The sequence below is a fragment of the Silurus aristotelis genome (assembly GCF_946808225.1).
Source record: "Silurus aristotelis genome assembly, chromosome: 13".
NCBI classification, from domain to species: Eukaryota; Metazoa; Chordata; class Actinopteri; order Siluriformes; family Siluridae; genus Silurus; species Silurus aristotelis.
Window position 1 is genome coordinate 2,635,692 of NC_139586.1, and position 27,087 is coordinate 2,662,778.

Consider the following 27,087-nt stretch of genomic DNA (forward strand, 5'->3'; position numbering starts at 1 on the left):
GTTCCCCTGCTTAAACCAGCACATGTCCAGGCATGTCTTAAGTTTGCCAATGACCATCTGGAGCATCCAGAGGAGTCATGGGAGAAAGTCATGTGGTCAGATGAGACCAAAATATAACTTTTGGGTCATAATTCCACTAAACGTGTTTGAAGGAAGAAGAATGATGAGTACCATCCCAAGAACACCATCCCTACTGTGAAGCATGGGGGTGGTAGCATCATGCTTTGTGGGTGTTTTTCTGCACATGGGACAGGGCGACTGCACTGTATTAAGGAGAGGATGACCGGGGCCATGTATTGCGAGATTTTGGGGAACAACCTCCTTCCCTCAGTTAGAGCATTGAAGATGGGTCGAGGCTGGATCTTCCAACATGACAATGACCCGAAGCACACAGCCAGGATAACCAAGGAGTGGCTCTGTAAGAAGCATATCAAGGTTCTGGCGTGGCCTAGCCAGTCTCCAGACCTAAACCCAATAGAGAATCTTTGGAGGGAGCTCAAACTCCGTGTTTCTCAGCGACAGGCCAGAAACCTGACTGATCTAGAGAAGATCTGTGTGGAGGAGTGGGCCAAAATCCCTCCTGCAGTGTGTGCAAACCTGGTGAAAAACTACAGGAAACGTTTGACCTCTGTAATTGCAAACAAAGGCTACTGTACCAAATATTAACATTGACTTTCACAGGCGTTCAAATACTTATTTGCAGCTGTATCATACAAATAAATAGTTAAAAAATCATATATTGTGATTTCTGGATTTTTTTTTTTAGATTATGTCTCTCACAGTGGACATGCACCTACGATGACAATTTCAGACCCCTCCATGATTTCTAAGTGGGAGAACTTGCAAAATAGCAGTGTGTTCAAATACTTATTTTTCTCACTGTATCTTTAATACCCTTTCTCTGAATTGAGAAATTGGATTATTTACAAAAGACTTCTCGGGGAAAATGAATGATCACCCTGACTGGCAAAGATGCCTCGTAGCACACACACTAATTATGTATGTGTGTGTTGGGGGGAGGGGGGCATGAAGAATGGCACGAATAATAAATGCGGCGTTCGCATTAGCATAGCGAAGTGTTTAAACGTTCGCAGGTGTGCAGACGTTACGGCTGCAACTCTCACAGACGATGGGAACGAAAGACTCCCTGGATGCGATCTATTCGGGTGGTCTTGTGTCCCTTTCGTGCAACTTTTAACACTGTTTCCGTCCGCCACGAGCACGTCAATCAGTGAGCGCACTCTGTTCTTTGATTTCTTCGTTGGTCAGTTGATTAAGGGCAGCTGGACGATGGGAAATTGAAATGCTCTGGGTTACTAATCAAAAGCTCAGAGTTTCAAGCCCAAGCACCAACAACCACATGCTTTGACACAGATTTGATTGTTATATAGAATTTTATATATGAGATACGGCGTACGTCCACATCCCTAAATCAGTCCACTTTCTGACCACTGCGCCTTTTTTCTGTTGTCCCACTAATCGCTCTATTTTCTCTCGACGCCACCTCGTGATTTGAAGAACGTGCGGCGCATACGTGCACAAACGTGTTTATCATGCATAGACGCCTCGATCCTGACATTTAGCGCTTTAAATTAGAAGTCTATAGGCGTGAACAAGCGAGTGAATAATGCTCTCCCACCAATGCGCCCCCTTATAAGGATTTAATTAGTTCAATGTCTTGACGCTCGAGAAAAACATCGTGACGTGATACACTTCTGATCCTACATTGTGCTTTATTCGTTACACGCTCCATTTTTTTATTATTATATATCACTATTTATATCATTAAATATCAGCTTTAAATCTGATCTCGCATTCGAACACTACAAGAATTGTGGTGATTATTTTTTAGATCTGTTACACAAGTAAGCAGTCATGAGCTTGCTAGAGACTTCAACAATGTTGGCGTGGGACCTCCCTGCGACGTCGAAGCCAATGATGTGTGATAATGAACCCGATTCCCATCAAAGGGCTGATCACATTCGGAGAGACATTATACAACTAATTCATGGCACTCTACCTCGGTACTAAAGCAAAAAGGAAGTGGTAGGAGTTAATATGTTGGACTTTGAGCAGAAGATCATGAGTGAGGTCACATCCCAACACTTTTAAGCTTCCAGCACAGGGCCCTTGAGTAAGGCCCTTACTTGTTCGTCACAAACTTGGATGTGTATTTGGATGTGGCAGCATTACATTTCCCATCATTTAAGAGGTGTTTCGGAATGACGATGCCCCTTGTGCAAAAAGCCAGCTCCATGAAGATATGCTTTATATGGGTTGGAAGATCTTAAGAGACCTGCTATATAGCACTGACCTTAAAAACCTATTTGGATAAATGTGAACGCTGAGTGCAACCAGACCTCCTCACCTCACCCACATCAGACTTTATGAAAGCCTTTGTGTCTGAATGAGCACAAATCTCCACAAACCTAGTGGAACATCTTCCGAGAAGAGTGGAGGTTATAATAGGAGAAAATGGAGTCTAAATGTGGAATGGGGAAAGAAAAAAAATACAAAAATAAATAAAAATAAAAATGCACATAACACATTCAAACACCTCCTTATAACCCTTATATATAAAACCCTTATAACCCAACACCTCCTTATAACCCAAACATACTCAGAAATGCTCAGAAGTAAAAAGAAGAAGAAGAAGAAGAAGAAGAAGAAGAAGAAGCAGCAGCAGCAAGAGAGGAAAATCTAATCTAACATGCCATCACAAAAATAATTAACTCAGTATTTAGGTGCCTTTGGGGAAAATCTCCCGACAGAATCTCAATATAAAAAAAATGTGATGTGTATAAAGGACTTTATTTGCTACAAAAGTTGAATCAAATCCCTGCCCTTCTCCCCGCACTTCAATTTACAGTCTATTCGAGTGCTCTCACCTGGATACCCGCTTATTAATGACTGCATAATCATTTCGCGTAAACAACCCAATTAAAAGTCAGAAATCCCCTCCAGAGTTTTCACACAGCGACACCCTCGGAGCTGCAGAACGCTACAAATAATAAATAAAGGTGAGAAATTTGAGGACTTAGAGAGGATCTAGTGCAGCATGTCTAGCTGGAAAAGGACAGCGTGTCTGAAGGGAGACGAGCGTGTTACCGTTACTGTCTGTAAATCCGGTGATGTGAAGTCTCAATAACGGAGACGAAGCCCTGCTGAACTTTCGCATGTTTCTCGCTGGTCACATCTTACATCTTACCCTTTTACCCCCGATCCGAAGCAAATTAGTTTCGCGCACGGCGGCCGGCGCCGAGGTGGCGTAAAGGTTTAGACGAGTAAATGCGGTTTTGATTGCTTGGTCTTGTCCGGCAGAGTCGTGCTGCTCAGAAGAATCAAGACGGGGATCGGGGATGACCCCGGGTCTTTTAGAACCCTGAGAAACAGAACTGAGCCTGGACTAATAATACACATACACACACACACCAATCTGGTAACTGCTGGTTTTTTTTTTCATTTCTTTAGTGGTGACGGCTGGCTGTGAGGGCCGCTTCAGATCCTCCGACTCCAATGACATTTTACGCTCCGGTGCTGGGCCTAAAATGACAAACAGCACGCCTTTACGACTCTTCAGTCCGAGATCGCGTTTGCTCCGCTAGGATTACAGATGAGCTCGGGGTTTTTTTTGTGGTGTTTTTTTATAAAGCATAAAGTCGTTTATTAGCAAAAAAAACCAGGGATCAGAGTTTTTCTTTATTAGGTTTAGAGAATGAGAAAAGGCTTGTGTTTGGCTTTTCTTTTTTGCTTTTAAGTCACAAAGGCGTTTGTTTTTGGCGGCACCGCATCGAGAGGAAAGTGTTTTGTTAGTTCGTAGCACGGCACAATAAAAAAAAAAAAAAAAGAACTACGACGTCACGCGTGGGAACGAGAAAATTAGTATGGGGGGGGGGGGTATGTATCTCTGTGGTGAAAATCGATACAGTATCGGCAAACAAAATATCGCGATGCTTACACGTATCAATATTTTCTTACACCCCTACTCGGTGACGTGCACATCGGTGTGTGTTTTTAATTTTTTACATTGAAAAAAGTCCTGAATCCTTTCAGGCTGAATTATTCTCAAGGCCGAACTGATGTTTTTACACAAAATTCATCAATATTTAGATGTCACTGGCTGCCTTGAAGCCTTTAATTGAGGCCAGAAACGAAAACAGTCTTTAATCTGACCTTCACCATAAAGTCTCAATTGTAGGATGAAGAAAAAAAAAAAAAAAACATTAAAGTTATTCATATTTTCGACATCTTTTGCTGGTCACCCGTACGACCCGAAGACAAAGAAAAAAATCACGTTGAAACGTGTGTGACTGATGCCATCACGTAAGGTTCTGAAGGGCAAAAATCTTCAGTGTGTACTGTATATTCTGAAGGCTGGACTCGGGGACATTCAGAAATGCAGGTTGCGATTCAGATGCTGGTGGGTTTTTTGTGCTCCGAGGGTCGATGAGGAGTGTGTTTACACCTGACAATGTATTAAGACGACGTCTCATCTCATCTTCTCCAGCTTATCCATAATTCGGGTCGCGGGGGCAGCAGTCTAAACAGATTCCCCAGACACTTCTCCGTGTCCAGGGATCGGGCTGTCAAGGCCCCCGCCTTCGACTGCTGCCCAATCCTCTCAGCACCGGCCCCTTACGGTCCCTCCTGCAGGTGGTGAGCCCACGGGAAGGCGGGCCCACGTCGCTCCGACGTCACGGTCCTTGGTTTATTTTTCTCGTAAGGGTCCCCTGGAGCATAGAGGGTTAAGGGCCTTGTTCAAGGGCCCAAGAGTGGCAGCTTGTACCTTCCGATCGGTAACCCAGCGCCTTAACCGCTGGAGCCACCACTCCCCCTTTTTAAGACGACGTGTCGAATAAAAACTCAGACCCTTTGCTTTCATCTCATTCTGAATGATGAAATGTTCAGATTGGTCCAAGTTTAAAGAAGAAAGAGAAAAATTCTAAACACCCTGTATGCATTTGTGTGTGTTTTACAGTCAATGAAACACACGTTTTCTCATGAACAAATTATTATAATAATCATGGCATGTATTTCCAAAAGTATGTGGACACCCAAGCATTGAACATGAACTGAGGAAATTCATATTATGTAGTTTCCCCTCACACAGTATAAACTCCCACTCTCTTGCAGTCTTTCACTAGAGGTTGGTGTGCGAACATTAGTGACATCAGGTTGTGGATGTGAGGAGGTCTGAGTTTCGGTCAGCGTTTCAGTTCATCCTGTACGTGGGCTTGAAGTGGGCAGAACGCTGGAGTTCTTTTCAAACCTTAACACACTTTGTTTTAAGCTTGCGTTATGCACAGAACACACCGACCGTGCTGGAACAAGGTCTGGACTGCTTAGCTCCAAATGTGAGCTTCCAAATTTGCAAGAAAGAACCGGATGAGAGTTAGATTATAAGGTGTCCACAAACTTTTGGCCAAACAATAGAATCCAGTCTTGTTCGTTTTTAGTTTGTCATTCCCTGTAGCTCCTGTTGCTCTACAGATTAGAATCAAACACCAGCATGACGATGCCCCCGTGCACAAAGCCAGCTTTGTGGTTTATGTAGGTTGGAAGGTCTGCTTTAAAGCTCTGACCTCACTTCTTCAACTTCAGGAAGGTGGAGGAGAAAAGAAAACCTCTTTAAAGTTCCCATTTTGCTCCTTCATAAAGTTTACTGTGAATCTCCTCTTATTATATCAAGAACTGCATGCATTATGACAACCACGTTCAGGACTCCTGCCTGTCGAACCAATCAGAGCGCGCGCTCTCCTGTAGAGGCGAGCAACACTGACTAATGGATTAATCAGCAGATCGGTTTCAGCCTGCGGTCGGGCCGAGCGACTTTGTGCACCTGGTGTGCGTTCGCTCATTAGATGTCCTGACCGGCCCACTGTGAATCAACTGTTCGTCAGAATTGTGTCCCTGAACCTTCGTCACTGCTTATTTATCCTTCCTCATGACACACAAAATACAGACACTAAATCAGGACAGCGAGTGTTGCTTCTGTTCGTGGAAATTATGTTATGTTAAACCTTGTAAACTCACATGCATCATGGAATGAGAAACAAAAAAAAAGTTGTTGGGTGATAAAGTGCAAACGGCAGCACTTACAAAGTGAAACAATGGTAATTATGTGTGAGCTTTATGATCAGAGAGAGAGAGAGAGAGAGAGAGAGAGAGAGAGAGAGAGAGAGAGAGAGAGAGAGAGAGAGAGAGAGAGAGGGAGGGAGGAGGACACCATGCCAGAATCTATAGCTTCAATTAGCATCCAGCACAGGGAACCAGTCCAAGTAGAAAGAACTTCATTGTAAAGCAATTATTCGCTCTAAGCACAGGTCTGCGGGTAAACAACCGGGTCTGAATGTCAAACAAAGGACAAGGGGAGATGTGAAGGCAAAAAGAGACGATGGACTGAAAAGGGGGCGGAGCTACCCACAAGTCCAGATATGTGCAGGAGAATGGATTTTCTCAAACTTAATCAATGTACTTAAGCGCCTTCTGACTTCTAAAGCATGGCAAAGAATAAGGTGAAATAAAACCAGACGTTGTGTCTGCAGGAAGACACGGCTCTACCTCTGCCATGTTAATCTGTATTCTATGTGTCTCTCAGGACACGCCTCGTCTCAATAGTGTTGATACGTCTTATATTAGTGAAATCTATCTACATATCCAATATTAGTCACAAATTATTAGTCACTTTCTAAATAATTTAAAGCACATCCACTTAAATTCTTATATATATATATATATATTTTTTTTTTTTTACAAAAAAAACTAAAGCAATCCAAAGGTGTATTTGCAATTCTAATCCTATTAAAGGCTTTACATTTGGTACAAAATGTACAGCTGAGCTTTAAGGATACTTGTGCCCTCATTAAACAGAGTGACTCCCTTATATACCGCTTCATACGTCGGAAGTCATTCGAGGTAATCCAAAGAAACACAACGCCGAGCTCACGTTATTTATAAATGAAAATGATCAGAACTTTCCGGTTTATGGGCGGAATTCGGCGCTCCTGAAGCACCGCGAAGCGAGATAAAGTTTGACAAACAATTAAGACGCAGGCATAAATTGAACGATCACCCAAAAAAATTATCTCTGAGGACTCCAAAAATAAATGAATTTACAGAGAAGTTAATGGCATGCCAGTCCAATTAAAATTTCTCTCTCTTTCTCTCTCACGTCTACAAACGAACACATGAGGAAATGACGAGGGCGTTAAATCGGAAAATTCCTTTCAGTTAGGGGTGAAAAAAATAACAGAAATACGGCGATTCGTCTAGCTCCGTGTTCTGCATGGAGATTTTCTGCTAGATGGAGTACGTTCGTACGGCGATGGCGCTAGCAGATTTGTTTCGCATACTAGATTAAAACTCGCAGAGGCGTATCGGTCTGCTTTTACTTTAAAAGAACGGAGAAAAACCACATCCTGGGCGACCCAGGGATTTTTTTTCTTCCCACAATTATTTCTCGGTGCGGTCGACCTAATTGCCGGGAGCTAGTCTACCTAATTGCGAAGACACGTGGCGAGCTTTGGCGCTTACCGCGGGACAATAGAGTGCAATTAAAGGCGAAACGGCTTTAAACATTAAGCGTCGAGGTAAAAAGGGTGAAGTTCTCGGCCCAGTCGAGCCAGAGGGAGCCTGAGGACCCGATTTGTTTTTGAGAGAATTTCTGTTAAAGATGAATGAACAAAAAGGGGGAAAAAAAAGACTTCTGGGTAAAAACGAGAAAAGTTCTGCAGTATTTCTGGGGCTACGCATGAGCGCCATTACCAAAATACACGCTTATCTCATCGTGGTTTAAAGAAGTAGCCGTTATTACTGCCACTGTAAACATCTGCCATGATGAATTATTTATGTGGTGTCATGAAAAGTCAATACAATGACTTAAAGCGATGAAGTTGAGGGACGGGGGGGGTAGAAGGAAAAAGCAACAAACGAATAATCCTAAGGTCATTTATCACAAACCAAACTGCCATGAAGACGATGTTCGAGCAAATTCTCTCCACAGATTACAGAAACCTATGCAAATTTAAAAAATACCATTTTCTCCCATCAATCATCAAAATTGACGCCGCTCATTTCCTGACCGCTTTGTGCCCGGCTAGAAATTCCCATGTGACCCAAAGACCTGGTCAACACAAAAATCACAATCATTTACAAAGTTCTTTCGCAGTGCGTGGTATTAATTAGAGGATCGCAGAAACTATTGACAAAAATCCATACCCATAGTTTTTCCGGGTCGTGTTACAAAGTACGAGAGCGGCCTCTAGAGGCAAATCACTGACACCTCGTGCTGTTCGTTTGAAGTGTCTTTCTTTTTATTCATCTTGGATGTTTTTATTTATTTGGAGTGTTACTTTTTGTTTCAGTTCGAATGTATGACTTTTATATTCCTCAATATAATTGATATATTCATATTTATTATTTAGCACATTTTCAAGATTCAGTACTGGGTTTTTTGTCAATTTTTTTTATATGTTCATTTGTCCATTCTTGTAATAAAATAGAATGGAGAAAATATCCATTTAAAAACAGTTGGATATCGGTGATATCCGCTAGTTTTAATAACACAAACACTGTTACTGCAAAGTTTTGTGGGTGTGTGTGTGTGAGACTTACAGTTTTGGCTGCTGTAACAATATACTGAAGGACCATCTCCCTCTTCATGCTCAGGTCCTTCTCTCTGAGTGGAGCTCTCTTATCTTCATTCAGGTTCATATCCTCCTAGAAAAACACAGAGCGAGAGCGATGGGGGTCAATGTAAAGTACACAGACGCACACCCATCCAACAGGGCAAAGTAAATATTTAATATTAATATAAAAGGTTTGTGGATTGAGGAAGGAACGAGGCGCACAAAAAAAAAACCGCCCACTGATCGTCAGTCTGGTGTGGACTTGTACTGCGAGAGTAAAAAAACCTTTTACATAAACAGATTTTCTGACTTTAATGTAAATATTGAACCATCGATCATCTCGCCTACGTTCCTTCTGCAAGATGCGGCTCAGACACCTGCCAAAAGGGCCGGCGAGAGCGGGAAAAAAAAAAAAAAAAACACAAACACAAACGAGATGCGAAGCTGTGGTCCTGCTGATGATGATGATCACCAAGAATTAAAGCGAACGCAGCTTGGAATCTCGATCCTTCATCGTTAAAAAGCGTGTTCCTCGTACCAACATGCTGAAGAATTTCTTATTAGTTCTTACTAAGATAATTATAGAATGTGACACAACTGCACAGCAGCCTTCAGACTCTGGAGCTGCATGTATTTATTCTACCCGACTTTTATTTCCTGACACCAATTTGCGGGGAACACTTTCGCTGCACCGAGACGATACGTACCACTGACAGAGAACAGAACGGTGCATCCTGAGCGTTAGGACTTCTCCAGATTCAGAAATTGCAAGGCAGCAAAATACAGGTTAATAACAAAGCGGGAACGAGAAAGACTGTCCCGAATTATCTTCGAATCTAGTAACTGGATTTCGGTGCCTTGCTTCTAATTCATTTGTTTTATTTCCCTTAGGAAGGTGGTTTAAGTTTTGACGTGGGCTCGAGGCTGGACGGCAGCGTCTGCGCCTTGATGGAGGTTTGGGTCAGCGTGGCGGCGGAGAAAGACGCACGGCGCAATGGGAAAGGCACCAATTATCGCCGCCGGCCCTGTCAGCACGACTGCCACATTCATGAATCCACAAACCCCCGCTTGTGGGACAGTGTGTTACCAACACTGATGTTCCTGTCACATAAACCTGAGCTCAGTGACAAACTCGACTGCAAATGTGCTAAATGCACTTATGCTCAAACAGGGCTGAGTGCCACAACTCCCAAAATACGGAGAAGACCATGAAACTGGGTACGATTTTTAAAAATGATTCATTATATGGAGGAGAAGAACTCTTTCAGAACACCTTCAAGACTTCCTGGGTTACACAGTGAATGCAAGAAAGTTTGTGGGCACCGGTCCATGTCCTTTTGAACATCTCATTCCACATGTGCTCTTAAATCTTCTGGGAAGGTGGTTTTTGCTTGTGGAGATTTTGTGCTCAAGGGTGTGTGTAAAGTCAGGTACTGATGTAGGATCGTGTGAGAAGGTCTGAGGTGCGGTCAGAGTTTCAATCCCTTACAATAAAGGTTGAGCTCTATGAGCGGGCCATTCAAAATCTTCCACATCTTTCAAACCATGTACAACCATATCTTCATGGAGCTGGCTTTGTGTGTACAGGATTCAAGTTCAAGTGAAGGACAAAGACGTCCTAACACAATTGTGCATCTCCAGGCTTGTGACAAAGAACCGGATATTGCTGGAAGACCCTTTTGTCTACAGAGTCTATACGGACAATGGATCAGCTGGACGTGTTTATCCAAAAGACGTCCTATACAACTGTGAACCTCCAACTTTGTGGTAACAGGAACACATACAGCTTAAAAAGGGAGGTGTCCCAATACGTTTGTCTGTCATCTGCTGAAATGTACAGATGTTGTGTAGGTACATCAGGGCGTATGAGAACGTGCAGATGTATAGCCACATTAATGTCGAAAAAAATTTGTCATCTTTTCCTTTTTTTTTCCTCCTGTTTAAAAAAATAAAAAAATAAAATCTTTTTATTCTCCCCCACAGGGAACCTACTGTTCTCAGTGCCATTTGCTGCAGAGGAGAAGAAAAAAAGACTGCTGCAAGCTGGTGACAAACGATTCATGGCCCCGTACCAACCAGAGGCACGGAGGATATTAATAACAAAAAAAAAAAAATAACCACAATGGATTTTGCTGCTGCTGCTTTAATAATGAAGCCAAAAATACAAATTCTGCATTACCAGTATCCATATCCAATTATTCCATTAGAGGAACAGTATTAGGATGCCTCTTTGCAGGCTACTTTAGATCTTTCACTCCATTCTTGACATACCATCTCTTCCTGATTGTCATGCTGGAACAGATTTGGGCCTCTTTTTTCCAGTGATTCTATATATAAAATGTGCACTTTTAATGTGGTAACATTTAAAAAAAAAAAAACACAAAAGTGATGCTCAGGTGTAGAAATGTCCCTCTTTTTCCTGAACCCTAAACAACTTTTCATGAGGGATTTGAGAAGTTGTTCGTAGTTGTACATTTGCAACCGGGGACACCAAAGAAACCCTGAGCGCTACCGGTTTTAACACGTGGACCACGCAAACCCTGTCATGATAAAAGTGTCCATGTGATGAAATTATTAATCCATTAACAAAGGGAACCAAAGTCGTATATATTCAGGATGATTTTGAGTTTGGAAAATGTATCGAGAAGATTTTATGATATAAAATATTGATGTTGTTTATCATGTACACCCCTAGAAATCCAGATCCCCATGTCTCTGTTCACTGCTTTAGCACAGATGTACCAATGTTCGGGGTTATTGTTTAGCGTGGACCACGTCTGCAAGCGAGCATCATGGAAAGAGTTTCTGTTCTACAAAGACATCGAATTCGAATTTGTAGAGTAAAAGGCTTACCATCATTTTCTCAAAGAGAGCAAGAATCTCCTTCTCTGAAGTGATCCTGGAGGACAGGTCTTCAAATTCGGAGGAGGTGGACCAATCGTAGGAGGACTGCTTGGTCATGGAGGGAAGGTGCGTCCTGTCCTTCTTACTGCCGGGGATACGGATACTCGAGAATCGGTCCAGCTGGGTGTAGAAAAGAAAAAAAGGAGAATTTATTAGCTCATAATCTGATCATGTTAAAAGGCTTTAAGCAACAGAAAGAAAAAGATAGATAGATAGATAGATAGATAGATAGATAGATAGATAGATAGATAGATAGATAGATAGATAGATAGATAGATAGATAGATAGATAGATAGATAGATAGATAGATAGAGATGGGCAGACAGACAGAGCTGGGCAGACAGAGACAGACAGACAGACAGACAGACAGACAGACAGACAGACAGACAGATCCTCGATTTGATTTATCGGATTCAGACGGAAGACGCCCACATCGCAGAGATAACGAGTTCCTAATTGGATCAGATTTGTCAGCAAGCTGTTTGCTCTCTTGGTCTCCCCCCAGCTGCACCTGCAGGGAGGTGAGATGTTTCCTGGTTGGCGACATCTTGCATATTTTTTATGCTAATAACACCTTGCAGAACGTTGGAGCGATGTGTTGGAGTTTATGTAACCGGCAGTGACACAGATGTGAAATTAATGCAGTACACACAATGTAGACAAAACCTGACAGTTCAAACCATATGAGGTTCTTACCACAGATTTGGAGGCAATAAATTGTATCGGACTGATGTGGATGCGGTTTCCCAACTGCACAACCAAAGTTCCTCCCTGAAATAAAGCATGTAGCTTCACAGAGAGCTGCAGTTTGGTGCTGGATTATTCAGCCAATGGTACCAAGAGAGCTTAAAATGATCGAAGACGAGCCTCTCATTAGAGTGGAGAAGTTTTTTCTGTTCAGCCGGAGCTCAGTCGTGACTGGTCTAACACTGATGTACACAATAAGGTTTTTTATTTATGCATTCTATTCGAAGTCTTGGATAAGGTTTGGGACGCAGCCCTAAATTCTCTCTGGAATTAGTTATGCTTGCGTTTTACAGCTGCCACTTTTTTCTTCTTCACAGCTTCTTCAGTGGCTCGCTGTCGTATTGTTCTACTGTAGGAGCCTACTTGAGGTCTTCTCTTTAGCATATTTCAGCAAACAGGATTTAGCTTCTGGATATGGACCATTGGATGTTGTGAAATGGTAAGTTTTATCTATAATATACACTGTACATTTACGATATTTGACCTCATTCATACTAAGCAGCTATAGGGTTAAGGGTCTTGCTCAGGGGCCGAGGAATAGCAGCTTGATGTGGCTGGGATTTAAACTTATGACCTTCAGATCCAAAACCAAATGCCTTAACCACCAAGCTACCAGCTCCACATACGGACAGAAGGATTGGGACACTTTCCCACCCATATGTGGGTTTAAGTGGAAGATCTACTTCATCGCTCTGATGAATGTGAACGCTTACTGCACCTCAGGCCTCCTCATCCTGACTTTACTTTTAATACACTTGTGGATGAATGAACAATCTCCACGAGCACACTCCACACTCTAGTGGGACGTGTTGTCTAAAGAGTGGAGGTGATCATAACAGGAAATGGGAACGAAATCTTACGCTCAGGTGTCCACAAAGTACGTAGTGTATGAAGAAGTGAATATAAACAGGTGTGTAGCGGTTCCACAGCAGAGCGCAGGAGCCAAGGAGCGTGCTGACGCCATCGTCAGTCTCGACAGCTGAATTTATTTTGTAGCTGCCCTGAAGCTCATATACCAACTTTGACTGATGGCGAGAATCGGTTTAATCACGCGGTTCCGTCCGTGGTGAAGGACGGGGTATTTGCTATTCAGACCTCATTACCAGGAACAGATAAATAAATAAATATGCCGAGGCAGCGCCTTGATAACGGCGGCAGGCATCAGAGCGCACGTAATCCGGGCTGCTCGGAAAAGATGAAGTGCTTTTCGGGGCTGTTTAGGTGTTTGTACGTCTCTCGGCTCGCTCGCCCACAATATCCTCCCCTCTTTCTATCCCTCAAAGAGCCTTTGATGTTACTACTAATGGCTTCATTTCCTTTTATTCCTTCTATCCACTCTATCAGGCTCCTCTTAAGTAATTGTGTCGTGCGCCTCTGAAACAAATCCCCCCCTATTCCACCGTCCAGGTTCCATATTCCCCCTCGCGACCAACACCCCTTCATTACCACTGAGCACAACAAACACACACCCTGGAAATCGTCACCCTTTGCGCACCACGATCCTTTACGTTACGCGCGCCATACACGTGCTATTCATCCGGGCTTGTATATGCGTGTACGGGGCCATCTGTCCGTCTGACGATGTAAGAGTGCCGGCTCCGGCGTTGTGTTCCTGCTGAGCTGAACACATAATAAAGCTGATTATCCTATTCCAGTGACTACTCTCCCTCCGGCATTAAAAAGTCTGCGTGAAATCAATAGCAAACCCAAGACAAACAAAAAACACATTTTTGCCGATCGATACGGCGGCGAAAAAAAAGGCCACAAAGGAAGGGGGGGGACAATTTAGAACAAAGAACATGAGAAAGCAGAAAATAATAAAAGTTGGCTCAGTGGGTGTGGAATTAAAGTGAAAAAACTGATATAGACAAATAGTGTGGAACAGGAGATCGGACTGTGAATTTTAAAGAATCAAAAAAAAAAACGACGAATGACGACAACTGAGATGCGACGAGTTCTCTCGCTTTTCAACATCCTTCTGGTGACGTTTGTGCATTCGGTGTTCATATAGGAGCAGCACTGCTTGGAACTAGAAATGCAAAATTCCAGGATTTTTTTTAAACTGGAAACTTTCCATTGGGAATGAATGGGAATGTATGCGAAAAGCTTTTAGGTGATTTTTTTGTATTCAAGTAAATTACATATGACAATAAATAAATACATTTATGTTTAAAAATTGTGCTGTGTGTAAGATATAGTGCAACAAAATGATACTAACAATAACATCAAAGTCAAAAATAACTTTTTTAAATCTGTATCAGTTTGCAAAAAAATTACTGTTAAAAATGTGTATTTAATTCCCACAAATTAAAAAAATTTTGATAAATTCTAATAAACTCCTGGTAGGTTTCCACCTTGGAATAGTCCCAAAAGTTCCCGGAAATTTTTTTCGCCCCTTTCGCAACCCTACTTGGGAGCCCAAAAGGCTACGTACCAAAAATGTGCAAGGATGGGGAAAATCTCAAAGACCAGGAACGGATGCAACAAAATCCAAGTCGTCATGCGCTACATCTCTTCCCAGCAAAGATCCATGAAGACAGGGTTTAGGTTGCTGTGGAAGAACTCAAGGGTCCTGCACATTGGATCTGGGGAAACTGTTGTTTCGTTTCACGGTGTCCTGAACTTTATTTGTTTGGAATGACGATAAACCCTACTTCACTACTCGAAAAGGGAATCCATCGTCACGTGAGTGACTCCGGATAGTGCGATTTTCGATCGTTCCTCTATAACGATGTACCAGTTGGACAAAATGTGTGTTCGTGCAACCAAGAAGTTCATTCGAGCGTCAACATGAAGCCTGTTTATTAATATCAAAGTCCACTATGTTGGACGCTCAGGGCTAAGAGATCCTGTTGAGCTTTGCACTTGGTAGATGCTAATTTTCAGATACGCCTTGAGAAGCCTTTTTCCCGTCGATCTCTCCACCCTCGTCGTCCGACTTCTCACCCTTGCAGGATGCTTTCCGCTGAATACGTGAATCGCTTTGGATGGTTTGAAAGCGTGTGTTAAGTCGTAATTCAGTCGTTCAAGTGGTTTAAAAATAACACAAGAGGCTTTTGTAGCCATTTTCCTTTACATTTATTGAAGGGAAGTTCATCTCTGCGTTCAGATTAACTCTCCGTACAGCGGCGGCTATGCCGCCATCCCATAATGAACAGAACCATGAGTCACTAGCTATTTGCCTATAAAAGCATAAAGGAAAAAACGGCCCCCATTTAACACTCGGAGGCCAGAGAGCAGTGTCATGCATTAACATGCAGACCGGGCGATTCAGGAGCTTCTCCAGAAGTTGCATATTTTGAATCTGTAGCTTTGCAACAATCTACTGCTGAGCCTTTAGTGTATCTGCTGGGAAAATTACTTTTTACCTTCACCAACATTAATCCTGATTATTTCCTCCTCTCATCAATTCTGGTCAGTGAAGGAAGCAAAAAAAAAAAAAGGTCAAAACTTTTGTGGACCCCAATGCATAAGATTGGTATGTGCTTCTTTTTGAGCAGCCTCCACTCTTCTGGGAAGATGTTGCACTAGATTTTGTGGAAATTTATGCTCATTCAGCTACAAGTGTGTTAAAGTCGGGTACTGATGTAGGTGAGGTGAGGAGGCCTCGGATGCAGCCAGTGTTCCAGTTCATCTCAATAGGGTTAAAATCAGAGCTCTACAGCCGACCACTCAAGACCATCCACATCGTCTAACCCATGTCAACCATATCTTCATGGAGCTGGCTTTGTGCACAGGGACATTGTCATGCTGAAACAGCTTTGAGTCAAGTGAAGAGAAATTTTTATCTATGTGAGAACATTTTGCCGAAAGAACCACATACGGCTGGAAAAGTCGGGTGTCCCGATACTTTTGCCCATAAAGTGTATGAACTTCTGAAAGTCAAAATTAATTGTCAACTTTTATACACAGATTTTATCCACTTAACATATGAGCAAGCTGATTTCCACTCCTAATAACCTGCTGGAGCTAAAAGCTCTGGCACGCCGGGCGTACGCCGCACCGCTAATGAAACCGATCACATTAGATTAGGAATTTGTTGCGTACCGGGAAAATTTTCCCCAATCTTTCAGGGCGATTTGCTCCAGGTTCACTGGATGTTCGTTAAAAGCGATTTTAAATCAATACCAGAGATTCTCGATAGAGCAAAGGACTGGATCCTGACTTGGCTAATGTACAACATCGACATGACATTTGGCCTCCTGTTCACAAAGCTCCAGCTCTATGACGAGACGTTTTACATGGGATCGGAAGATGTGAAAGATCTTGAGTGGCCTGATGTAGAGCTCTTTTCTAAAGACCTTGTGGCTGAGTGACTACATATTTCCACAAGCACACTCCAAAATCTAGTGGAACACCTTCCCAGAAGAGTGGAGGTGGGATGTTTTAAAAAAAAAAAAACTGAACGGATCCTATGGTCCAGTTTCAGTATAGTGTGTGTGTGTGTGTGTGTATATATATTATATATATAGACAGACAAGCATGATGTTTTTGCTCCAGTTTTTCCAGACCAACCACTGATATGAGTCTGAAAGTTTCACTGGAAGAGGAAATTAATGGTATAAACTTCAAACCCAGTACTGGCCAACAATCCATTGTAGTTTCATTAAAATTAAACCAACACAGAGGATGTTCAGACTGCAGTCTCGAGGTCAGTCATAACGCATGCTTTATTAGAGCGGCTTTATTAAGCTTCATTAAGAGCAGATTCGACAGCGTTAGTGGAAGAGCAAGGACACTTAACATTGGACAAAAGCCTGTTATGAATTTACACAAAAGACTTTTCAGAACTGCGCAGCTGCCTCACTGCCTACATGAAAATCAGTTAATTAGCTCCCATGCATTCATGCTGCAAGCTTTTTTTTTTGTTATATAATAAACCAGTTAGTAAAGAAGGGAAGCCTTCCAGTTTTGGCTCATGAACAGACGCAGCTCATCAGAGATGGAAGCGTGATGTTAGTGACTTAAGCACCAAAAGAATTAATAAACAACGAGAAACGAAAAAAAATATTTGGATCTTACCACATCATCAGTAAGCGTTCTGATGTTAAGGGGCTACAAACAGAGAGAAGCAACATGATTAGACCATCATAAGCACCAATCCTTCACATGGAGAACAAAATTAATGAGACCTTTGAAGGGATGTGTGTCATTCGCTAACCCTCTCTGCTCACAAGGCGACAAAAAAACCCTGAGACACAGAGCAGTATGTGAAGCATTGATCCCCCACAGGACACAAACATGATGGTGGTGGTTGTACAGGGACAGAAATGGACACTATGTTATGCTCCACTACAGTGAGTTACTTTCTGTAATGCTAAAAAAAAAAAAAAGAAAAAGTTTTTGTCTACTGTTTAGTGTACGAGTCAGAAAGTCCAGAGAGATTTGATCATTGATTATTTACTATGTGAATTTATTTATTCTTCTCGTTTTATTGCTTTTGGCAGCAGTCTGACCGCTGTAACGGTCATGCCAATAAAAACCCGATGAAATTACCTTAATTGAGGAACAGAATAGGAGAGAGGAAAAAAGAGGAAAAGACAGAATGACAGGAAAAAGTGTAGACAGACAGACATACAGAAAGAAAGGCACAGAAAGAGAGAAAAAAAAAAACAGACAGCCAGGAAGACAGGCAAAGAGAGTATAAGGAAGAAACAGACACACAAACAAACAAATAAAGAGGGAGAGAAAGACAGAGGCAAAGACACAGACAGACAAAGGTAGAAGGAAGACAGACAGACAAAGAGGGAGAGACAGAATAGCATACAATAACAAACGGAGAGAAAGGCAAAGATATAGAGATACAGAAAGAGAGGGAGAGACAGAATGACAGAAAACACAGATAGACACACAGACAGGGAAAGAGGTGTAGACAGACAGACAGACAGACAGACAGACAATAAGGAATAAACTGATATAGAATGAGGAAGAGACAGAGGGAGAGAGAAAGAAGGAGAGACAGACAAACAGAGAAATGGGAATAGACCAAGAGAGAAAGGAGAGACCAATATAAAGACAGAGAGAGAAAGGGGGACAGATAGACAAAAAGAGAAAGAAAGAGGGAGACAGACAAGCAGAGAGAGAAAGATTCAGAGACAGACAGAGAGAAAAGAAGAAACAGAAAGACAGATCAACAAACAAACGTGCAAACAGAGAGAGGAAGAGAGAACCTTAAATTACACCTCAATTCATCTGACAGGGCTTCTCTCTCGCTCGCTCTCTCGCTCGCTCTCTCGCTCTCTCTCTGCAGAAGACTGAGAAGTTCCTGAGGAAGAGTCCTTGAAAATCTCTCAATCGGTCTCTCTTATATATACACACATATATATATATATATATATATATATATATATATGGGTTTATTTCTCCATCAGTAGAGAAGCCGATCTCTGTATCGATGCTCCCTCAGACATCGTAATCAATAGCGCAGACACACATTAGCATAAACACACAAGGAACAACATGAGCAGCCACCTGTCTAATGAAGTGTGTGAGATTAATGAGTGTATCCTGTTTGTTTTTTTTGTTTTTTTTGCAAGAGATGGACAGGAAATTACAGACACACAGCATGTCAAGCTCTTTTTATTAAACACTAAATCTACTCAGTAATGTGATTCTCACCATGAGCAACAAATACACGTTCACATCTGGAATTCTGCCCTTACAGTCGCTTACTCTAAATTTTATTATCCTTTCTGTGTCTGATGCATCAGCACGTTGTTTTCTTTTTCTTTCAATACTGGCAATAGCAACAGCTTTTCCGATAACAATGACTGAGTGACTGAGTGAGAGAGAGAGAGAGAGAGAGAGAGAGAGAGAGAGAGAGAGAGAGAGAGAGAGAGAGATGAATATCCAGTATATTTCAAATTAAAAAAAAAAGTCAAATCAACAAAACACGGAAAATTACAAGGTGTCTGTGGAGACGGTTTTTACAGCACTAACTGCCACCTTCACTTTAAAACGTGGCAAAAGGTCTTTTCTGAGGAAAGAGATAAAGAGAAAGAAAAAGAGAAATGACAACAGAAAGACAGACAAAGAAGAAGGGGGCACAGAAAGAGAGACAGAGAGAGACAGAGAAAGATAAAGATGGAGAAAAACAGAGAAAACTAGAGAAAAACATGATAAAAAAAAAAAAAAAAAAAAAAAACACAGAAAGAATGAACTGAACCCTCTCTGAATTTGTCCAATCTAAATCTCAGCACTGTCCTTGTGTCCTTCTGTCACTCCGAGCTCATGTGTGTCTTTAAACAAAGAAACCAATAATACAGACCAAAGGACAAACAACAATAATAATAATAATAATAATAATAATAATAATAATAATAAAAGCACATCATGCAAGGGCACAAATCAAGCTTCTGACAGTCAGAGTGAAGCAGGAACAATGTGCCATCATCACATTCACACAAAACAACAAAGTTCAGAATGAAAAAGGCAGCCGGAGCCTCGAGTCCCAGCCGCCCGATTCTGACATCCTGTCATTCAACTGCTGAAAACACAACAATCAGCGTTTACACAAAAAAAAAAAAAAAAGTCCTGGGTCGAAGACACAAATTCCGACAGAGTGATAGTATGGGGAGTGTAGACAGAGAAAGAGAAAGAGAAAAAGAAAGAGAAAGAGAAGACAGCGAGAGAGAGAATATTTTCACCCTACATATCCCATGAAGACGTGTGAAGCCGTGTGCAGATGGTGAGTGTTAAATTAAATCAATGTTGCATGTTTATAAATGGGGAAGGGGGGGGGGGGGGTAAGACTGGACTTATACACTGGGCTTATGGGAAGTTCCCAGCATGCGGCGCCTGCACCGACCCGACTTCATTAATACACTCACACCAAACTGACACGCCACAAAATAAACGTGTGAAAGCTGGAGATCAATCATGCTGCCTGGGTGGCAGAAATGCCCTTCATTACCTCCAAACGGGTCAAAAACCCACCTTCATTACTGCTGCAGCACCAAGAGAGAGAGAGAGAGAGAGAGAGAGAGAGAGAGAGAGAGAGAGAGAGAGAGAGAGAGAGAGAGAGAGAGGATTTATTTAATGAACAAAACATTAAAACTGTGGGAGAACATTTTTACACACACACACACACACACACACACACACCTGATTATATATCTATCTATCTATCCATCCATCCATCCATCCATATTTAGTTCTCTCTTTCTCTAGTTATCTACCTGTCTCTCCATCTATCCATCCATCCATCGTTCTCTATTTCTCTTTCTATCTATCTATCTATCTATAGTTCTCTATTTCTCTAGCTATCTATCTATTTCTCTTTCTATCTATTTATAGTTATCTCGCTCTCTCTCTCGTTATCTACCTGTCTTTCCATCTATCTACATCTATCCATCTATCTGTTTATTTCTCTATATATCTGTTTATTTCTCTATCTATCTATCTATCTATCTATTCATATTTAGTTCTTTCTCGTTATCTACCTGTCTCTCCATCTATCTATAGTCCACTATTTCTCTATCTATCAATCTATCTATTAATATTTGTTTCTCTATTTCTCTCGCTCTAGTTCTCTATCTATCTATATATCCATCTATATATCCATCTTTAGTTCTCTATTTCACTCTCTTTCCTCACTTTCTATCGATCTTTATTTCTCTACTTCCTATTTCTTCTTCTTTCTCCACACTCTCTTTCATTCTCCACTTCATTGCGAGACCTAAACGAGGTTCCAGCATCACAAAGCCCCTGTGTGTAGTATGATATTGAAAATATAGTGTAGTGAATGAAAGTGATGGTGAATGGTTCCTCCAGTGTCTATTCACTGTGGGTGGGGGGGGCAGACGTAACAGCATTTCACCATATATTCACTATTCTAAGCGGCATTTCCATAAACCCACTTAGAGTGTTATGAGTATTTTTATCGTGGTTTCGTTTGAAGATGGACGCAGAGGTGTCAGCGAGGCGAAGAAAAACAGGAAATGAATATAATTGAATGTTTAAAGAAAAAAATCGTAGATGAAACTTTGGCTAATGGGAATGAAAACTGTTTAAATAAAGGTTTATGGATACTTTTATTTCCACATGCTCTTATAATAACCTCCATTATTCTGTCAAGATGTTGGATAACCTCCCTTTTGTGAAATGATGTTGTGGAGACTCATTCAGCTACAAGGTTGTTATTAAAGACGGGTAGGAGGTGACGTAGGAGGAATTGAGGAGGCCTGAGGTGCGTTCCAATTCCTCCCAAAAGGAGGTCGAGGTCACGGCTTTACAGCAGGCCGCTCAAGATCTTCCAGCCCATGTAAAGCATACCTTCAGAAAGATCACTTTGTGCACAGTTTTGGCTCTTCAGACCAAATATGGTTGGAAATCTCAGGTGTCCCAAAACTTTAGTTAAATACGTCTATACACACAATGGATCAACTGGAGGTGTTTATCAAAAGCTGTGGAAAAATATCATTTCCACGTAGCCGCTAAAGCGGACAAACATTGCGTCACGTGAACGACAGAGTGGTATCATCATTGTGCTGGGTAAAAAAAAAAAAAAAAAAAGAGAAGCGGTGTCGCTCCAGGGGACACGAACAAATATCAATTAAATTGAAGCGGCAGCACAAAGGCGGGGGTTCGAAAAGCCACGCTAGCGAGTGCACCGGGGCAGAAGAGTTACGTTTTAGAAATTAATTTCTCGCACAACAAAGCTATTGTGTGATGCGCAGAACTCCCAGGGGTTGGTGTCTTTCTTTACCCGACGTCTCACTGACGTGTTCGCAACCTCCTCCAATCGCACCGAATCCTGTACATCGCATGCAAATCAACCAGTCCGCTACCCAGTGTGTGGCATATTCAGATTAGAGAGGAGATTCGAGCTGATTATAAAGATCACACAACTGGAAAAGAAACAAACACGCACACTATGATGAACGTTGCAAGCAATAGGTGGCATCTTTTGCTCTCCATGTAGCCAAGACCTCGGTTGGAAACTAGCAGTTTAGATATTTCTCCTGATTATTAGAAACCCTGACACAGCCGGACACACGGACCGCGTTAATGTGTTAAAGTCGGTCGAAAAACAAAAAAAGAAATCAAACACGATCGATCTGAAGCTGCAGGGAGCGCTCGGAGAGACGCCGCGGCCGCTACGTGCGCCGGACGCGGCAAAACAAGATTAGTCGGCGAGTTTTGGGGTCAGACGGTAGGAGGTGCTCGTTAAAAGTGTGCGACGACGGAGGACGGATTCACGTTTGCTAATGGGATCAGCATAAGCGAACCTCCGAACCTGGGTCACGCTTCACCTCGGCCCCGTAGAGCACCGACCACCTACGGTTTCATCTGCTGGCCCCGGAACGGGCTAAAGATACGAGATGTGCTTTGCGGGGTTTCTCGCTTGTGTTTATAGCAGCCTTTTTTTCTTCCCGCGGCTTGTGTAAAAAAATAATCGTATTCATGCGTGCACCTTGAAGGTAGAACAGGTTTGCTGGATGTGACCTCCAGGTCAGGTTGCTGATGATGCATCACACACATTAAAACCGGCATCCTGAGAAGATCATAATGAGCGTTCGGGTCTTTCTTTTTTTTTTTTTCCTCTTTACAACGTGTACACAAACACACACACGCACAAATAAAGGGCTTGGATCATTAAACACCCTCAGCAACGGTGTCCGATACAATGGCTCTTTTTCGACACAACGGCCCCGCAGCATTAAAGCCTATTAAAAGCACCTAGTGGTCGACAGCTCATTAGAAACACAGGCAGACATCGGGTAATTCATGCTGAACTTCATTAGGGTAAATACAACCAGCAACTGTACACAGCCTGGACCGGAGGGACACTACAGCAGACGCGTGGAGATACAAATTGCGTTTTTTTTTTTTAATGATCCACATGTTGGTCTATGAAAGAAGTTCGATCTATACATAATCCGGTTCCACCTTATTGACTGGGTCCTTCAGGAAGCCTAACAGCATGGAACAGCAATACAACAATAACAGGTCGATCCCAGCATGCTCTCACACACGTCTGTGTGCCGACTAACTGGAAATGAATTCTTCCCCAGCTTAATATACTTTTATACTTCATTCATTTTATTTATCATAGTCTATTTCTATTTTCACTTTTAGATGGTGGACAGTCGCAAAAAGCAATTCACAGGTATACAGGTAGCATTATGCTTTACACGGGCTGGAGTGGAAGATCTCCTGACCATCAACCCTATTGAACATGAACGAATGAAAACACTGACTGCCTTATATCAACTTCCTGAGAGTGGGATTTGAACTCACAAGCTTGGTACCTGGCTTTACTAACGCCCCTGTGGAGGAATGAGTTCAAGTCTCTCTCGGGTCTAATCCAATCTTTCCAGAAGAATGGAGGTTCTTAAAACAGCAAACGGAACCTTAATGTGTCATAAGTTGTCAAAAAGGACACAACAATCTTATAGCCATATAATGCAGCTTTGACTGCACAGCTGGATATTTTATTACACTGTCTTCAACTGGAAAAAGTCACACAAGTCTGATGTCCACGTACTGCATCCTACATTGTCAGACAAGTAGGAGGGACAGGAAAAGCATGGCCTTGGGTTTTTTTTCGAATGTACAATACAATATCATCCCACTCATTTCCATTAAGGAGGATTAGTATTACGGTTCTATAACAATTGACTGAACATCATGAACCATCATCAAGTCCTTCAGACCATTTCTGAGCGGCGTGCCAGGGTGCATTACGCTGCTGGTCTGCTACAATGTTCAGGTAGGTGGTACGTCTGAAAGTAACATCTACGTAAACAACGGAAACCAAGGAAAGAGCATCGCACCGCCTCCACCAGTCTCGGCTTCTGCGTGTCCTGGACCCTTCCTCGCCCCACAATCCTTGTTGTTTTGTTGTACTGCGACCCGGTCTAGCGATTAAGCTCTTGTCAAAGTCGATCAAGTCTTCCAGCTTGCTCATTTGTCTTGCATCCAAAACGGTGCGATTGTTTGCTTAGCGGCTAATACATCCCGGACCTTGATGTGCGCCGCTGTTATGAGATAATTAACGTTATTCGCTTCATCTGCGAGCGCTCATATCGTGGTGGCATGTTATTTAGACTTTGAAAGTCGTTTGAAATAATAAGTGGCTGTGAAACTCAAATAAAAAAAAAAGAAAAAGACCGCAATAAACCTTGGACCTTGAGAGGTTTTTCAACTTTTTTTTCCAATATCCTGCGTTGTCGTTCTGCCCATATCAAGTCTCGCCTTGAGTAGAGGCTCGTTTCCTCGTTCAGATAAAGCAGGGGGAACAAAAGTTGAGGAGTTAAGCCCTCTGGAAGAAAACAAGCTCAAGTTCTTATCGAGCGCGGTATAAAATAATAAAACTTTTTTTTTTTAATGAATAAATGAATAAATATTGTATGCCGGAACACATGCTCCTTTTTCCCCGTGCACTTTTTAACCGTTCCCTCGTAGCACCTGTCTAATTAACACGACTTATCGCCGTAATTAGCAACATTAGCCCGTTTCGGCGACATGCATTATTAATAATTATACGTGTTTATTGGGTCACTGCGATCGGTCGTCTATCATAATAATCTCAATAAAAGGTCATCTCTGTCAAAGTCAAATGTGGCAGACTGATACATTTCCCGAGTCAAAAATTTGTCAAATGTCAAGCGTGGCAGTTAGTGTGTGGAACGTTAGACATCTGATGAATTTTAATTTGTACGTCAAGGCGTGCAAAAATATCGTCCGTGTACTAGGGATCCCTCGGAGATCTCTAAATATCTCTAGGTCGAAACTGCAGGATACCGCCTTCGATTTGCAAACGTGTGCTTTGATCAATGCACGTGTTTTCTGCTCGCTATTTTTTTTCCCCCCAATCAAAAAACTGATATCGGGAGAGTGGTTGGAAATCCATGCACACAACATAACAAAAAAAGCAGGTGATGTGGATCCATCAAGTGCAAAATAACTGCTAGATTACAAAAAACTGATCAAACAAACAAGCGATAGTTTGGTTGAAACAAGCAGAGGCGGAGACTAAACAAACTTGTGGTCCGCCACTTAATATGTTCCTGAGTGAACTCAATCTTGATTATGAATTAAGCCTTACACACACACTATGTTATTTCAGAAGTCTTATGAGGTCAAAACAAATCACACTGTGCAGCATGGATCTACTAAACGTACAATGATGCCGCAAGTTAGTACAGTTAGTATGGAGCATGGTGAAGAATAAGTTGAAATACACTTTGGCAATTTTTTTTGATGTGTATTAAAAAGAGGAGGCAGCAGAGGAGAAGATGGACACGGTCATGTCTTGGGAAAAGAGGTCAGATTGTGATGCAAAGGGAGCATGAGGTGGGCAAACATAAACACAAGTCTTAGCATATATGCACAGTCAAACTGCATATCTATGATAACTATTTATAGATTTTCTTCCTTATGGAAATCCCAAGTACCGGTATTTTTTTTTAGCTCTTATTGACATGTTGCATTTTAATTGGTTAATAGTAGCACCAAACACACTGCAAAATATTAACCCAGAATTACTGACACTGTCAGAAAATCTTCACAGGATATCTTTGGTTGGTCATAGGACCATTTAGATGCATGGCACTTGCTAGACACTGTTATCAAAGATGATCTCATTTATATAACGGAGTAGTTGAGGTTAAAGGGCAATGGTCTGAGCCGGCGGTACTGGCATTTGACCTCACGAGCTTCCAATCAAAAGTCCAACGTCCAACTCCTAAGCAACCACCGAAGAAAAATCACAAGTTCATCTGAAAGACGGGAAAAAAATAATAAAAAGACCTTAAACAACCTTCTGTAATGGAGACGCTTTATTAAAAAAAAAAGAAAGAAACAAAGAGAAAACAATAGTGTGATTTTTGCTGACTGATTGCATTATAAAGGAACAGCACGTGGCTACTCGGAATGCGCCCCTGCGAGCGAGCGTTTGGTCATTCAATAGGCCCGATGCTGAAAAGTTTGCAAGAGATCCATTTCAGCTGGGCCGGTTATCTCTTTCCGGCCTCTTTAATTGCACACCGATAACGTATCTTTCAATTACAGCCTATTCCATGAGCGAAAGCAAAGGGAAAGCACTACAACGTGAGGCCTGCTCAAATTAATGAGGTGAACCAAGGACATTAAGATTTGAATATCTAGGAAGGAAGAGTCAGCACAAAGGTGCGAGCGTATGAATGCCAAACGGATTCTTCAATCGCCTTTGTGAGGCATGGACATTAAAGTCAATGCGACAGTACCTCGGCGGACGTGAGGGTCGCTAATCATTTCGACTGGTGTCCATTAAGCTCAATCACACCCAGCTGCCACGGAGTGTCTTAACCTTAGACATCGGGATTGGCGTAGCAGCTTGACAGTGAGGCTCTGGACACCACATCAACAGCTGTCAGTCTGCCAAACCTGTCTCAACAGAAGTGCTCGGGAGCACAAACCTAAAGCGTGGATTTTGTATTTATTCTTTAAATAATAAATAAAGGTTAAAGTTTGACATTAAAACATTCCAGAAATGTTTTACGCACATTTATAGGGATTTTAGAAATGTCCACTCTTTCGACTGACCTCCCTTGTAGTAACAGAGACTCGAGACGAGAAGTTTGCCGGTTATGCGTGAAGTAAAATTGTGAACCATCGTGTGTGTGTGTGTGTGTGTGTGTGTGTGTGTGTGTGTGTGTATGAAAAAAATCAAAAAGGACTTATAAAAAGATCCCTGGAGAATACGAGTTTGTATTAAAAAGAAAATATGTATCAAAAGTTTTCAAATGTAGTTTTGTAACCTGCCAACAGGTGGCAGCACAAGGTTGCACGCACAGTTACAGGTAGCGCCGACCTTCATAAATCA

The 27,087-nt window shown here is 42.0% G+C and overlaps 1 protein-coding gene across 1 annotated transcript in view; it reads right to left on the minus strand.

Moving 5' to 3' along the window:
- diaph3 (diaphanous-related formin 3) overlaps positions 1–27,087 on the minus strand; it is a 299,346-nt gene that overhangs the window by 260,276 nt on the left and 11,983 nt on the right. Inside the window, exons 3-5 of the mRNA XM_083557759.1 lie at positions 17,301–17,333; positions 11,481–11,651; positions 8,614–8,718 (exon numbers count right to left, since the gene is read on the minus strand). Of these exons, the coding sequence (XP_083413885.1) occupies positions 8,614–8,718; positions 11,481–11,651; positions 17,301–17,333 (309 nt within the window). The remainder of the gene's footprint in view (positions 1–8,613; positions 8,719–11,480; positions 11,652–17,300; positions 17,334–27,087) is intronic.